This window comes from Pinus tabuliformis, chromosome 6 (genome assembly GCF_031772625.1).
Source record: "Pinus tabuliformis cultivar Carrire ecotype Pingquan chromosome 6, CPIR1, whole genome shotgun sequence".
In the NCBI taxonomy this organism is placed as follows: domain Eukaryota; kingdom Viridiplantae; phylum Streptophyta; class Pinopsida; order Pinales; family Pinaceae; genus Pinus; species Pinus tabuliformis.
Window position 1 is genome coordinate 49,836,060 of NC_142292.1, and position 17,166 is coordinate 49,853,225.

Consider the following 17,166-nt stretch of genomic DNA (forward strand, 5'->3'; position numbering starts at 1 on the left):
GAATCAAGACTTAGAGGGAGATTTCCAGGAGGGGAGTTGAGACTCAGAGGGAGTCCAAAAGAGGAGTTGAAATGGCAATGAACGGACTGAGGGATCAGGACAGGTTGGACGGGGCTTCCAACTTTGTCATCTGGAAGGCCAGGATCCTGGCAGTCCTGGATTGACATCGCATCAAGGACTTTGCCTTGAAAGTAGTGGCTATCCCAGTTGACCCAGCTGAGAATGAGAAGTATGAGGAGGCAATGGCAAGGGCGAAGTGCATGATCCTAGACGGGGTCAAAGATCATGTCATACCACATATTGTTGAGAAGAACACAGCAAAGGAGATGTGGGACACCTTGACCACCTTATACCAGGGCTCTTCCGTGCGGTGGAAGATGTTATTGGAGAATCAGTCGAGACCATATCAGATGCAAAAGGGAGAGCAGATAGATCCATTCCTTCTCAGGTTGTAGGAGATTCCCGACCAGCTTACTTCTGTGGGGTTTACACCGGATCAGGAGTTTATGGTAAGGGCTGCCCTGAATGCAGTCTTCGAGGAGTGGGAGACATTTGTCCAAAGTATTTGGGGCAGGGCTACTCTTCCCGATTGGGAGGAGATGTGGGCAGCTCTTCGACAGGAAGAGATCAAGAGGATGACCAAGGTGGGGAGTAATGGTAAGAGAACTTGAGTCAAGAAAGAGGAGGAGGAGGATGCGGCTCTAGCATCTGCGGGAAAGCAAGGGAAGAGGAAGAAAAAGGACATCTCCAAGGTTAAGTGTTTCCATTGTGGGGAGCTGGGACATTATGCATCCCAGTGTCCCAAGAATAAAAACAAGGGAGAGGCTTTCGATTCAAAGGCAGCTCCAACTAAGGCAGAGAAAGAGGTTGAGACTGATGACGATTGTGCCATGAGTGCTCATGCACCTCTCGAGAAGAGGTGGGGTGACATCGAGTTGTAGTCAGGAAGACTACACACTAGGGGCAGGATCATTGAAGTGCCCAAACTCTTGGATCACATATGGCTATGGGAGCCCTTAAAGACAGTAGCATGATGATAGGTGTCGGGTGGAGCAAAGTGTGATGGAGCAGCAAGGCAGTGCTAGAGTGCAGAAGTCTGTAGCAGCACAGTGGAGGTTGCAGCAGTGCAAGAGGCACAGAAGAAGTTGCAGCAGCGCAGTGGCAGCAAAGGGAGCATAGGATAGCAGCAGAGGTAGCTTCAACATCACAAGGCTTCCAAAGACCGGGATGTCAGTATTTGGGAGAAGTCAGTTACTTACTTCTCAGTAACTGAGTTGCAGTGCAGCAGTTAGCAGTGGCAGTGCTAGGGGCAACATGGGAAGCATATTGAGAGGGATTCGCAGTACAGGTGTACCAGTGGCAGTGGCAATGTCATGGGCAACAGTACAGGGAGCAGCAGTGCAGAGGATGTGAGGCAACAGGCCAAGCATCAGCACAAGTACCGATGCGGAGGATCAATGTGATGTTTCTGTGGTGAAGCATTACTATAACACATTCCTCGCTAAGAGAGAGTGTTGATTTGTGGTAGCATCGAATGTGCTCTAGCCATGAAAGTTGGCTAAGGCACATGAGATCTCCAAGGCCCAGAAATCGTTTGGGGAAATTCCACCTTGATGGAGAGATATTAAAATAATTAATATTTTTAATGGGGTTCCTAAGTCTAAACTTAGGAAAATTAAAATATTAATGTGTATTAATATAAAATGGGTGAAAAAGTTCTAAATAACGAGGATCAAGCCAAATCTAATCTTAGTCGTTGATTAGGGACTTAATCTCGGCCGTTGAATCGTCAACAGGAAAAGTATAAGAGGAGGCTTGAGGGTGAGTTGGAGACACACCAAGTTGATCAAGAATTCGATATTCTAGCGCAAGGTTTGCTGAGAAATCGAGTTAGTGATCTGTCGCAGCAAGGGGCAGTTCGGCAGAAGGCCGAGAATACATAGCAGAGAGGCAAAGAGAGTGTCGGAGAGTTAGCGCAAAGCCTTGGAAGGCTGACACAGAGGCAGCCAAGACTGACGCAGAGGCTAAGGAGGCCAGCGTAGAGGACGTATAGAGCCAAGAAGCTGATGCAGAGGCTGACACAGGTAGTGCAGAGGGCTGCAGAGCTGACACTGGCAGCACTAAGGAATTTTCGTGGGGCAGACTGAGAGTTGGTTCACTGACGCAAACCGTAGAAGGTGACGCAATCTCTAGAGGGTGACACAGTTCCTGAGGGTAGCTTGGAGCAGCTTTCGCTGCCCAGCTAAGGGAGCAGTCAAAGTCACTGTGAGGCTATTCATCCAGTTTCGAATTAGCTGGAATATCTGTCTCCGGAGAAAGGTACTTCTGCCAAGGAAAATCTCTTAAGGATGAACCATTTCTGGCACCCTAGTTGTATTCAGAAAACTGCATAATAATAAAACTCTCATATTTGCTGCACCAGTTTTCCCGCATTGAGTTTTTCCAGGGACGATTGTCCAAAAAAAATGGTGTCCCTTGTGTTGTCTCAGTTTATTTCAGTTGTTGATCTGTATATGTGTGAAGGTTGCATTTGTGTTTATTTCAGTATTTACATTGATAAATAACTTGTTAATTGAAAGAACAAGTAGGAGATAATAAACCAGATAATGTAGTAGGGATTTCCGATGTGTCAGAGTTAGAGATTTCCACAATGATCATCTTCAACTTTAGTCTTTAATATTATGTTTTGTCCTTTGAGCATTTTTGGACCATGTATTACTTTGTCACTTTGGGCATTTGCCATTTTTTTTTACTATGTACTACATTGGGTATGCTAGCAATATGAATATTAATATGATGAGTTCTTTGATTTTCACTATGTTTCTTAAATTCAAAATTGTCCCTTGAATCATTTACATTTTCAAATTTTAAGTTTTGAATTTTATATTCATATAATGAATTAAAATTTTAAATTGATTTTAATATTTGAATTTTTTGATTCAATATTAATTTTGATTATTATATAAATTATATAATTAAAAATATATTTTTTATTTTTATATTTTTCATTTTTTATTATATAATATTACCTCTCTCAATTAGCCGTTTCCTGTAAATTTTGGGAAAACCTCTAGCCGTTCCGGACACCCGTACCCAAGTTCCCAACATTCCCACATTCCAGAAACTCATGCAACATAGATAAGCCTATAAGGTAAGACTTGTAACACTTATTCAATACTTTGAGAACTTTGATAAGGTAATTGAGATATGTCAGGTATGCAGCAAAAACTTGCAGAGATGTCAGGAGGAGCGATAGTGAAGAGTTACAAAGAGTGCAGAGGAAAGCCAAATTGAGACCTGCACTCTGATACCATGTCAAGCCAAGTATTTGGTAACTCCACGAATTGAATTCTCTATTAATAATAACATTAATATATACACATAGAGGAGAGACTCTTGGGATTCACATTCCAAAATCTCTTCATATTCACATTTTGTATTTACATATTTACAAAATATTTTCCAAATCCTGAAGAATTAGGTGTCAACAGTGATCACAATTCAGCAAAGTGGTAAATAAAGGCCAAGGTAAGTCTCATTCCATCAACCACTTTATTTGAAAAATCCAAAATATTTTCCCTTTTTTATTTTTCTTACTAGTTTGCTACCTAAATTTCTATCATACATAGCTAGTAAATTCATGGGTAAAAAAAGCAATAATTTATAGATCTAAGTCGAGGAATAAAGTACATCCATTTGAGAATACTTTACACATTTATTTCATGGGTGTATTTAGTTTTTTGTGCAGATCTACAGCAAATTACAGCTGTGGCACATCATTTCTGCAAATTTTGCATAAGTATCATGAACACACCTTATATTAGTTTCAAATTTGGTTTTGTAAGTTTATATCTTTAATTTGTAGCTAAAAACAGTAATTTTGAACCATTAAAATACTTATATCCTGCTAGAATAGATTTATGGGTTTTGCACCTAGAGCATTCTGACCCCAAAACCTCAACAAGTGTATTTCCAGCTTGTTGGAAATTCAATTTTGTTACAAGTCCAAGGCTTAGAAGTGGTCCAAAGTGACCTATCTTCTATCTTCTAGCCTCCCTACCACTATATCTTGGATCCAGAAGTGTTTACACACTTTTGGGTGGTTTCAAAAGGGAATTTCCTTGTTGTTTTCTACAATTTTTGCAGAATTGCAGTCACAGGACAGCAAGCTGATTTAAATAGCAACCCCTCTAACTAAGGTCTTAATCAGAAAAATAATTGTACAGTTGGTTAGTATACTTTTTTACAATCAATTTGACTACTCACACGATATACTGTCTTAGTTTTGAATGTCTTTTTTGCAAGTTTTGTGTTGTTGGGTGTGTTATATTATTTCCACGACTAGTCGAATGCGCGGGGGGGTCACAGGGGGGGCATAGTCCCCCTCGTTGGGGGTTTCAGAGGGGTGGTAGCCTCCTTGCACGGGGTCTAGGGCAGCGCCCAAGAAAAAAAATTGGACCCTATATTAAGTGAACGGACCTACCTATGGTTTTGTGCATGGGTTTTGCACATGGTTTTGGACATGATGGTTTTCTACCCATGGTATTTTGTAGATCCGTTCAAGGGAACTACGGTTATGTTCTAATCCAGGGTTAATGGTTAGGGTTTATGAATGCTTCGACATGTATATATATGTATTGTAACATTAAAAGGAACATAATGAAAAATCAATCTAGTAGTCCCGGTTTTGAGATCCAGGGGAAATCTCTGTGTATTTGTTTTATATTGTCGTCGTTGTTTATTTTCTGTTTTTTAGAATTCGTCTGCAAGTAATTTCTGTACAGGGTTAAAACCTACATGTATATTTCTGCAGATTTCACACTATGGGCCAGCAGGGAAGCAACATAAAACTCCTCTAGTTCAAGCATTCGAATCCATTATAAAGCACTGGTATTGTATTGGTTGGTTGGAATCATACAAGGGAAGCCTCCCATAGCCATTTTGATAGAAATTGGGCTTAAAATGTGGGGACTTGGGCGCCTAAGTGATAGTGGGCCCTTGCCCTGTGTGTCGGTCTAGCAGGTTGCAAGGATCTTCGGTAAACTAGCCAACAGGAGAAATAACAGGCCTAATGACTTGGATTGAAGTTGAATATTCATGAAACATTTAACATGTATGGCATGGATCTAAATCTAGTTATGAATATCTATAAGTGAAATACCCTGAATTCAACCTAATACACACATTTATGCCGACGTTAAGCTTGATGTCCAAATGTTGGTATAACCATTTACAGCACTAAATATACATAAACAGTCCACTGCATCACTCCCAATTTTTCAGCACTTTGATATTTTACTAAAGCTGATTGTTAATACATCTTATGTGCTGGTATAACTATAATTTACTCGTTGGTATAATTCTAGAATAACGCTGAAGTAATAATCTTGGCTAACCCTAACATTGGAGTTGATTTGGGGTAGCATCAGATGTGCTTTAACCACGAAAATTGGTGGAGAGCTAAGGCACCTGAGATCTCCAATGCCCAGAAAGGATTTAGGCAGATTCTAAACAGTTTGGGAGATATTAAAATAATTAATATTTTTAATGGAGTCCCTAAGTCAAAACTTAGGGAAAATAAAATATTAATGTGTATTAATATAAAACTGTGTTAGAATGGTCCAAAAATCATGGATCAAGCCAGATCTAATCTTAGCCGTTGATTATGGACTTAATCTCGGCCGTTGATTTGTCAACGAGAAAAGTATAAGAGGAGGCTTGAGGGTCACTTAGAGAATTCATTGAGGAAGACCAGTCAGTTCAATTTCTGGAGCGGGGTTAGCTGAGAAATTGAACCAGTGGTCTGGAGAGCAGTCAGGAGGCAACAAGTACAGAATAGAAAGACGGGAGATCAACACAGAGGCAGAAAAGGCAGACACAGGGCCAGAGGGAGCCACGCAGAGGTAGCAGAGACTGCGCAGAGCCAGCAAGGCCTGCGTCATCCACGCAGAGGCTATAGGAGTGACGCAAAAGGCCAGAGAGGTTGCGCAGAGTCTCAACAGGCTGACGCAGAGGGTTTTAGGTCACGCAGAGGTTAGTAGGGCTGACGCTAGGTTCAGAAGAAGTGCTGGAAAATTTGTCTATCTGTGGGTAAGCCAGTTTGGCACCCTGTTGTACTAGAAAATTGCTAAATAATAAAATCCTCCCTTGCTGCACCGGTTTTCCCACATTGGGTTTTTCCGGGGACATTAGTCCAAAATAACTGTGTCAATGTGTTGATTCTTGTGCATATGTTTGTTTCTGTATTACGGTGTGATATCTGCAGCAGTATTTATTTTAATGTTTATTGAAGTAATTTCATGAATAACTTATGGTGAAATAAGTAGAAAAAGTAAATCAGTTGCTACAGTGATAGAATTTTCACATGGTATTAGAGCAAGTAATCAGAGACAGAAAGGGAAAATCAGTTATGGGTCGAGACCATGATGTAGAGGCATCCACCTCAGGGGACTCACGCAGATTTCCAAAAGATTGCATAAGAGAAAGAGATTTCGATTTCTCTATGGTGGCTTCCAAGCTAGAAGAAGAAGTGGCGTGCATGACTAGTGTTGCATCATCAGAAGTATGGTATATAACAGTGGAGCCTCGTGGCATATGACAGGAATCAGGGAGTGTTTCTCAGAATATCGAGAAGAGAAGATGAACTTTCAAATCACCATGGGGAACAAGGCAAAGTGTACTCCAGTAGGGAAGGGTACCATAGTTTTTCAGACAAAATCGGGAGAGCGGTTCCATGCCACAAATGTGCTGCATGTACCAGCCTTGGGGATGAACTTAGTTTCCGTGTCACAACTACAAGGTAAGGGCTATGACGTCTACTTCATCAAGGAAAAGGTATCTGTCAAACACCCAAGCTGGAAAAAGAAAGTGCAGATCAGAATCAAAAGTAATCGGTTGTATAGATTACAACTAGAATCACCAATGGCACTAATAGTCAATCATGGGGACAAGGACTTGAACGAACCATGGCACAGAAAGATGGGTCACTTGTACCATGGAGCTCTGAGAATTCTCAGGAGCACTGTAACAAGAGTTTCGGATCTGAGTACGGAACGAGTTGATGTATGCAAGGGATGCGCTCTAGGAAAGTATGCCAAGGCGACATTTCCTAGGAGCAAACACAGGGCCAAGAGTGTACTAGGATTGATACACTCAGATATTTGCGGACCTATGTTCGTCAAAGCTCTCAGTGGTGCCGAGTATTTCCTTACTTTCATTGATGACCACTCGAGGAAAAGTTGGATTTATTTTCTGAAAACCAAGGATGAGGTTTTCTGTTGATTCAAGGAGTTCAAGGCTCTGGTGGAGAATCTGACTGGGAAGAAAATAAAAGTTTTGCGCTCAAATAATGGTGGAGAGTATGTCGATAAGGACTTCACTGATTATTGCGCTAAGGAGGACATCAGAAGAGAGTGGACAGCTCCCTACAATCCAGAGCAGAATGGGGTGGCAGAAAGGAAAAACAGGACTATTGTAGAAGCAGCTAGGACCATGCTGTATGATCACGATATGCCAAAATCCCTGTGGGCGGAAGCATGCAACACAGCTGTCTACGTTCAGAACAGGACTTCTCATCGGGCATTGGGCAAGATTACAGCAGAAAAAGTCTTCACTGGGAAGACGCCTGAAGTCAGTCATTTCAGGATATTTGAGAGTTTAGCATATTGCCGCATACCCAAAGAAAAGAGAAAGATGCTGGATCAGACTGCAGAAAAGGGATATCTGGTGGGATATAGAGAGAACGCTAAGGCATACAGAATCTATCTTCCAGTGAGTAAAAAGGTAGTAGTACGACGAGATGTAAAGTTCATGGAGGACAGAGCTTTCAGAAGATCTCGTGAAATGCCTTCCGAGGAGCAATCGAAAGAGGATCCGTTGGTCATGCCTCTTCAACCAACAAAAGTGAAGAATTCCTCCTCAGGTCAGGAAGATTCTCAGAATGAGGAGCGAACAGAAGCACCTGATAGCAGAGGAAGAACTAGCAGGGAACTTCGTCAAATTCTGCGTGATGTAGAGAACTTCATCGGTGAACCAAGGAACAGTAAGAGGGATCGAAAACAACCAACAGATATCAAGCATTAGTAGCTCAGGATGGAGAGCCTACCAGTTTCAAGGAGGCAGCTCAGCATCAGGTCTGGCTAGATGCGATGGTAGAGGAGTATAAATCCATAATGATGAACGATGTCTAGGAGGTGGTGTCAAGGCCTCAAGACAGATCTGTGGTAGGTTCAAGATAGATCTACAAGATCAAATATATTGCGGACGGTAGTGTTGAGAAATGCAAGGCCAGGTTTGTGGCTAAGGGGTATGCTCAAATGGAAGGGATTGACTATGAGGAAACCTTCGCCCCGGTAGCCAGGTATACATCTATTAGGACCGTGATATCTCTCACAACCCATATGGGATGGGAGATCCATCAGATGGATATCAAGACGGCATTTCTGAACGGGGTAATAGAAGAAGAGGTATACATTGAACAACCAAAGGGCTTTGAAACTCATGAGAAGAAGTCTCATGTATGCAGACTGAAGAAAGCCTTGTATGGGCTAAAGCAGGCACCAAGGGCATGGTATGGTCGAATAGATGACTACTTGCAGAAGATGGGGTTTGTCAAGAGTGACACGGATCTGAATCTCTACTATCTGGTCATAGAGAACGAGCCGCTTATCTTAGTATTATATGTGGATGATCTTTTTCTGACAGGATCATCCAGACTCATTGAGGACTGCAAGAAGAAGCTAGCCACAGAGTTCGATATGAAGGATCTGGGACGAATGCACTACCTCCTAAGGTGGAGGTTTGGCAGCAAAAAGGAGAAATCTTCCTTAGGCAAGGGAGGTATGCTACAGAAATCCTGAAAAGGTTCGGGATGGGAGACTGTAGACCTATGGCTACGCCAATGATCACCAACTGGAAGAAGATTGATGCATCAGAAGACAAGGATGTCGATGCCACCCTATAGCGGCATCTCCTAGGGTCCCTGATGTATCTGGTCAATACCATGCCAGATATTTGCTACGCTGTCAACACCCTTAGTCAATTCATGGTGGAACCAAAGAGGTCACACTAGGCAGCAGCCAAACACATTCTCAGGTATTTACAAGGAACAGTTAATTATGGGCTCTTATACACCAAGGGGAAGGGTATCAGGTTGAGTGGATTTACTGATGCAGATTGGGCAAGAAGTTCAGTGGATTGGAAAAAATACCTCTGGGTACTGTTTCAACATTGGATCAGGAATGACCTCCTCGTGCAGTAGGAAACAGAAGTTCGTGGCTCTGAGCTCATTTGAGGCAGAATTTATGGCAGCAAGCACAGCTTCGTGTGAGGCCATATGGCTTAGAAAACTGTTGGTGAACCTATTCAGAAGAAATATGGAGGCGACTAGGATCATGTGTGATAATCAGAGTTGCATAAAACTCTCTGAGAATCCAGTGTTTCATGATAGGTCGAAGCATATTGATATCCGGTGTCACTTTGTCAGAGATTGTGTCCAACGAGGAGCTGTACAGTTGAGCTACACTCCTATAGGAGAACAGGTGGCAGATATCCTCACCAAGGCCCTTGGAAAGTCAAAATTTGACTACTTCAAGGAAAAGATGGGGATGGTAAAGAACCCCTTTCAGAAATAGAAATGAGTGTGTTGCAGTGCAGATGCACTGTTGGGAGAAAGGACCAGCAGCAACACAGATGCAGAGGGAGTTGCAGTGCGGATGCAGTGTTGGGAGAAAGGACAAGCAGCAGCACGGATGCAGTGTTGGAGAAAGGACAAGCAGCAGCACGGATGCAGAGGGCAGTTGTCGTACAGATGCAGAGCAGCAATAGCAAAGTCATGGGCAGCAGTGCAGAGGATGTTGGGTAGGGAGGCTTATCATCAGCACAGGAACCGATGCCGGATGATCAGAGTAATACTCAGTGAGGAGTATTACTAGAGCACAGTCCTCGCTAAGAGGGAGTGTTGATTTGGGGTAGCATCAGATGTGCTCTAGCCACGAAAATTGGTGGAGAGACTAAGGCACAGGAGATCTCCAATACCCAGAAAGGGTTTGGGCGGATTCTAAACAGTTTGGAAGATATTAAAATAATTAATATTTTTAATGGAGTCCCTAAGTCTAAACTTAAGGAAAATAAATTATTAATGTGTATTAATAAAAAACTGTGTTAGAATGGTCCAAAAGTCATAGATCAAGCCAGATCTAATCTTAGCCGTTGATTAGGGACTTAATCTCGGTCGTTGATTTGTTAACGAGAAAAGTATAAGAGGAGGCTTGAGGGCAATGTTGTGAAAATCGCGATATTATTGCGATTTTATCGTTTTATCACGAGTTTTTCAGCAGAACGAAAATATCGGGGTTTTATTCGAAATTATCGCCGGTATTTTTTTGCTCGATTTTTTGGAAATTATCGAGAGATTTTCAAATTATTGCTATTTTTTCCAAAAAAAACGCGATAAAATCGAAAATTATCACGGGCAGTCGGGGCAGCGAGTTTTTATAAGGGATGCTAAATGTTCGAAATGCAATTTTTTTTGAAAGAAACAAATAATTTTTGAGTGGGGCAGCTTAATGATCAAGTCTAGGCCCTAGTATTGATATGCTATTCATGGTAATGTTAAATTCTTAAAGTAAAAGTGACATTCTCCTTAATCTTCATTTTCATCCTTTTACTTAAATTTTTAACATTACCATGAAATGACTCAGGGTGTTTGAGAGTGGTTCCGGCCTCATTGGATTTCATATGGAGAAAGTAGAATTTTAGATTTCATTCAAAATCCAACAGACTTATCAGTTATTCAGGATTTCAGGATTGGGAGATTGTAATGTTTCCAGGTGACACCACCTGCCCAGGCTACCCCTGCCACGAGTAGAGGACGTGGTCTACCTCCTATAGCTCCTACTTCTAGTTCTTCAGCTTCTAGAGCATAGCAGACTCCACTACCAACTCCACCAGCACCAGCATCTACATCTAGAGGGAAAGGGAAAGTTGTGGCATTTTCTCGCAAGAGGGGCAGAGGAAATCAATAGGATTAGACTTTAGTTATTTTCTTCATTTTATTGTATATGACATTATGACATGATGAGATACATTATTATATTTTTTGTTGATATTTTGAGGTTGAGTTGGGACTCAGGAGTCAGGACTTACTATTCAGGACATGATTCAATGTTATGTGTGATTTTAGCACTAGAAATGATATTAAACATCTTATATATTAGTTCTTTTATCATATTTATGTGTCAATGTATTTATTTTATGTTGTAGATGGTTTAGATATTAAAAAAATTGAAAAAAAAATGAATATTTTTGTACCAAACGATTTTTTCCCGATAATTACGATTTTTTCCGATTTTTTCCTCGCGCCGATATTATCCCGATAACTATTAATGCAACATTGCTTGAGGGTCACTTGGAGAATACACTGAGGGAGACCAGTCAGTTCAATTTCTAGTGCGGGGTTAACTGAGAAATTGAACCACTGGTCTGGAGAGCAGTCAGGAGGCAGCAAGTACGGAACAGAGAGATAGGAGATCAGCACAGAGGCAGAAAAGGCAGATGCAAGGCCAGAGGGAGCCACGCAAAGGCAGCAAAGACTACGCAGAGCCAGTAGGGCCTGCGTCATCCACACAGAGGCTGCAGGAGTGAAGCAGAAGGCCAAAAAGGTTGCGCAGAGTCTCAACAGGCTAACGCAGAGGGTTTCAGGTCACGCAGAGGTTAATAGGTCTGACGCTGGGAGAAGAAGTGCTGGAAAATTTGTCTATCTGTGGGTAAGCCAGTTTGGCACCCTGTTGTACTAGAAAACTACTGAATAATAAAATCCTCCCTTGTTGCACCGGTTTTCCCACATTGGGTTTTTCCGGGGACATTAGTCCAAAATAACTGTGTCAATGTGTTGATTCTTGTGCATATGTTTGTTTTTGTATTACGGTGTGATATCTGCAACAGTATTTATTTTAATGTTTATTGAAGTAATTTCATGAATAACTTATGGTGAAATAAGTAGGAAAAGTAAATCAATTGCTGCAGTGATAGAATTTTCACAATTGGTTTCATCACATATTGGAGATTCAACAAACAGCTTGAATCATCTGTTACTTGCATATTCTTATATACATTTGGTTGTCCTAAGAATAATTCAAGTGTTGTTTAACCTAATAAGTACCATTTTAAACTTTCCTTGCATTTTATGATTAAAGGGCCATTTTCAAAGGCCTATGGTTTAAAGACATCTCAAAATAATTGAATTTTGTTGTTCTCAAGGCCTGAACTATAACAACATTGGTAACTTATGCTATGATGAAAATATCCTAAAATTCCACAAGTGAATGATGGATAACTCTGAAAATCGTTCAATGAGTGACATGGTTATACATCTTAAAATATCATTCTATCATTATTCCATTGGACATATTTTCTTCATTTTAAATGCAAAATTACCTTTCAAGCAGGTACAAGAGCATGATTGTTGGCATCAATTTGGATCTATTTGTTACAGGGAAAAACATGATTGATGTTGAGTAAGCTTAATCCCCTTTGTGCCATATGCTTCACTATTTTTCCAGCCTTCATGATCACACCTTTAACAGGCAAATTTATCTAAATAATATATCATTTAAAAGAGAATTGTTTATAAATTATATACATCTTTTTCCCTGTCCAAAGACGTGTAAGATTGAACAATAGTAACAGGAACTAGTGATTGACAGCTGCATTATATATTATATAAACACTGAAAGCAGTTAATCTGGAAACTAGACATGAAAAATGAATCACTATCAGCATTAGCATTAATGAACCATGGTCAATGGTCAAAGGAATTTCTATTTTCTCACCAGTCATCATTTGAACCGGTTGGTGTGGTATACAGTGCACCGACTCTTTTCCATTTTTCAATTAATAGCTTATTCCCAGGTTCATTTGCAGGCCCTACTCGTGTGCGTTTATTGTGCAGGATGATCAGTGGCCATTTCTTTTCTCGGCTTCTTTCCCGTATGCTATTGACAACAGCATTTAACTGTCATATTTTGCAATCACAAGGATATGTAACACACACCATAACATCCATGATCTGCATTTGTTGTATTTGAAGAACTGTATTCTGACATCAATGTTATCATTTCGAACCCCAAATGTTCTATGAATCCAGGGACAATCAAATTACCTTGGTCTGTGACTCTGTACTTACCTGAGAGAAAGAGAAGTGCCGCTCTGCAAACTTTTGTTGATAGAGGCACACATTTGCACCATCAATAATAGCTTCATATGGTCCATTATTATCCAACCACTCCTACATAAATAAGAAAATTGAAGTATTTCAATTTGTTAATACATAGCTAATAATTCAAAGTTAGAGTTGAGCGGCAAAATCTCACTTGGCCAGGGCCAGGATGTTGGCTGGCTTGGCTATGTTTAAGTGAAGGATAATAATAGATCTATTGTTTACTGGTTTTTCCCTGATTTGGGGTTTTCCACGGTAAATCATGGTTTATGTGTGTTGTTATTGTATGTGTGATTGTTATCATAACTTCTCTTGTATTGACCTGAATCATAACAGAAAGGCCGGAAAAAAAAAAAAGTATGGGCCTACCTGATATGTGGTGAAGTCGGATTCGGCCTCCCTCTGAAGAGCTAAAGCTGCAATAGATTTGGCAAATTTTTCAGTCTCTAATGGATCAATATCAATTGTAACTAATTGTTCCCTGCAGCATCTGCAAACACCCTTATGGGTCATTGTGGTGTGCCTAATTTTCCATTCCCCTTTATTCAACCAGCCCTGGCCGTGCCACCCTCCTCCTCTAGCTACACTGGCTTCTCTTATTTTTCTAGTATCCCAACTAGTAGTACCCACCTCTTTAGCCACTTTGCTCTTGAACCATTGCTCTATAACATTTGCAGTCGATGGAGATACCTGTCTAATACTAGCTCTCAATCTATGCAACAGAGAATAAACCCTCTCTTCTCTACCAGCTTCAGCGCTGAGCTTTAAGAGTGCTGCTAGCTCCGGTTCTTCTGGTTGGATACCAAAAGCTGCCATGTGGGCATCCACCTCATATGCTTTTTCCACCTCCATATTTTTACAGAAAGCAAACAATGCCGGGCTGAAAGAACGGAGCCTTGGAACAACATTATAAGCTGGCATTTGCTTCACCATTTCAAAGGCCAAATCCCCATCCCCTTTCGCCACAGCCAATCTTGCCACTGAGGTAAATGTGGCCTCATTTGGAGGAATTTGCTGTGAATGCATCTGTTGATAAATTTCAAAGCCTCTCTTCAGAGCCAATTCCATCATTTCTTCAGTAATTTCTATCTCAGCCTCATCTTCTGAGGTACCATCCTTATCCTTCTCTGCCATCTCATGATCCCCGTTTGAAGGGTGGATATCGTGTTCATATCTACTATTATCCTTACTCCCACTCTTTGCAGACCTGAGAACACCCATGGCAGCAGAAGAGCATATATACAGAAGCACATTGTAGTGGTGCTGGTTGAGTTCAACACCTTCTGACAGTGCTTTGTCATACAGTGATATTGCTTCCAGTAAGTCTCCTCGTTTGGAACACATGTCAAGGCCAAATCTTAACTTCCCTTCTGGCGAATGTCTCCTCTTTTTCTTTGATTGAGTGGATTCAGCTCTCTCAAAAACAGTAGTTTGGCTATTAACATTAAGAAATACAGCAGCATTATGAGTACCTTTCTCGTCATCTGCAGTGGCAATTGCTGAAGTAGAAGACTCTCTTACTGGAACCAAATTGGAACTCAATTCAGGATACCCTGTTTTGGAAGGTTTAGAAGATTTTTTCTCCAAATCAGAGGTGCCTAGGTTCTTGTTTTTCTTCACAGCAGGGATAACTAGCTGTTTTCTCTCACTGGGCAGTTTCTGACTTGAATTGCTTCCGTAAGCGTCACTGTTTCCATGGCTTTGGCTTCTTGATTTTGTGAAGGAACCTGTAGACTGAACCGAACCAGGAGGATGCCTTCTTCTTCTGCTGATTTTGACAGAAACCGGAATGCTTTTGGTGGTGAAACACGAGGGGAAGTTAATAAGTCCATCTTGCTTGCAAGAGGCATCGGTGTTGAGCAGTAGATTGGAGTTTGCCCTGGTTGTTTGAATGAACTTAAGGAATAAGGGGGCTTCTGCCATGGAGGTTGCTATTCTTAACTCCAGCGTTCATTCATTTTGTTTTAGCATTCGATCCTGCTTTCCGTTATCTCTCAGCACTCTTCCGAATCGCAACTTTCAGCTCATCCCCTAATGGATAACATGTAAATTGTCCGATCCTAGATGTCTTAATTAATTTCCAACCATCAACATTTCCGGCGAAATTGAGCCCAACTAATATGATTCTCTAGTTACTACTAAATGCCCCTTACTAAAAAGGATATAAGAAAAATTCTAACATGTTATTTAAAATTATTGATGTATAAATTTGTTAGCGTCAACAATAAAATACAAAATCTTAATATATATAAATTTGTTGGTGCTAAAATTAAAAATAGAAATATATAAATTTGTTATTATTAAAAATGTTAACATATAAATTTGTTAGTATTACATATGAAATGTGTCGATGGAAAAATTGAAATTAATATAAAGCTATATAAATTTATCTTATTTTAATATTATTTTTTAATTATTATAATAATTGGTTGATGATGAATTTTAATTTAACAATATTATTTGTAATATTTTGTGATTTAAAATACTTTGATGTAATTATGTTAATAATGCTATATTATATATATATTTTTTAAACAACTACATATGATTTATATATTATTATATTATACATTTTATTCATAAATTATTAGGTTATATATATATTTTATTTCAAAAAATAAAAATAAAAGTTATAAAAAATGATAAAAATAAAATTATATTATACATTTTATTCATAAATTATTATGTTATATTATATATTTTATTTCAAAAAATAAAAATAAAAATTATAAAAAATGATAAAAATAAAATATTGTAGTAAATTTCATAGATAATTGGTATAATGAATAAGTTATGGAAGACTCTCACTTGTATTTATAAACAAGAGAAATAGTTGTGATGTAGCATAGTTCTTGTCTCTACCGTTAATTAATTGATTAAAGGTTGTGCTCTCATAATGGAAGCTCTTTGCACAGTGAAAGCTCTCCGCATAAGTATTGTTAATATTTTAATATTAAATAATCCATATCTTTGTATTGTGAATACCACTATTCGCAATAGCACTCACGCAAACGGTGGACCCATATGATATTATTGGTAATATTTTAATGCTAAATAATCAATATCTTTGTATTTTGAATATCGTTAGCCAATTGAGCAAAGGTTGTGCAAAGTGCGAACAAACCTTTGTACAATGAAAGCTATTCGCGCAATAACATCTCTTCGCGGGAAACTCTCCACATAAGCACAAATGTGGGTGAACACCTCTCGGAGACAGAGTGCGGAAGTGCGGAGAATAGTGATTTTTCTACACTCCAGCAAAATCAACTTCTTCTGCACTAAAGACTTTGCTAATCAATTAATTAAAGGTTGTGCTTTCATAATGAAAGCTCTTTGCACAATGTAAGCTTTGTTTATGGTTATCTTTGTGTAAATAGGCATATGTGTGAGACTGCGAAGGAAGTCCATTGTGCAAAGGAAGCTTTCAAGCTTTCACTGTGTGGACCTCCGCACTCTGCACAATGACAAACCTTCTACACAATTCATACATGCTTACACTCATAAACAAGTTTTTTAATGAAAAAATTAAACAATGTTGGTCCCCATTGCTATGTTATTAGTTGGCTTTAGGAGAAAGTGTGGAAGTGCAGAGAATAGTGATTTTTCCGCACTCTCGTAGGATCAACTTCTTTTGCACTAAAGACTTTATTAATTAATGTTGGCATTTATGATGTATGTGTTGTACTTGATGGCAACCCACTTGTAGCATAACAACTCACTTGTATATGGTAACTAGATGAACTACAGAAGAGATATCAGATGTGACAGAATGCATGACAGTAGTGTTTACAGATGTGATGAAATGCAGGGTAGAAATCAATTCAGAAAGCAACTCATTCAGATGACAGATCATAGTACTACAGGTTAACAGCACAGAGTTACAGATCGGACTCACAGAATGAAGAAAGAGAGGTATATGTAGATTCACCATTGACCAAGCCGCGTATACA

The 17,166-nt window shown here is 39.7% G+C and overlaps 1 protein-coding gene across 1 annotated transcript in view; it reads right to left on the bottom strand.

Annotated features, from left to right (window-relative positions):
- Positions 1-15,343, bottom strand: part of LOC149257152 (proteinaceous RNase P 1, chloroplastic/mitochondrial-like) — a 171,384-nt gene extending 156,041 nt beyond the window's left edge. The window contains exons 1-3 of the mRNA XM_089413657.1: positions 13,586-15,343; positions 13,184-13,285; positions 12,831-13,012 (exon numbers count right to left, since the gene is read on the bottom strand). Coding sequence (XP_089269783.1) covers positions 12,831-13,012; positions 13,184-13,285; positions 13,586-15,139 — 1,838 coding nt within the window. The 5' untranslated portion in view covers positions 15,140-15,343. The remainder of the gene's footprint in view (positions 1-12,830; positions 13,013-13,183; positions 13,286-13,585) is intronic.
- Between the last annotated feature and the right edge of the window lie 1,823 nt (positions 15,344-17,166).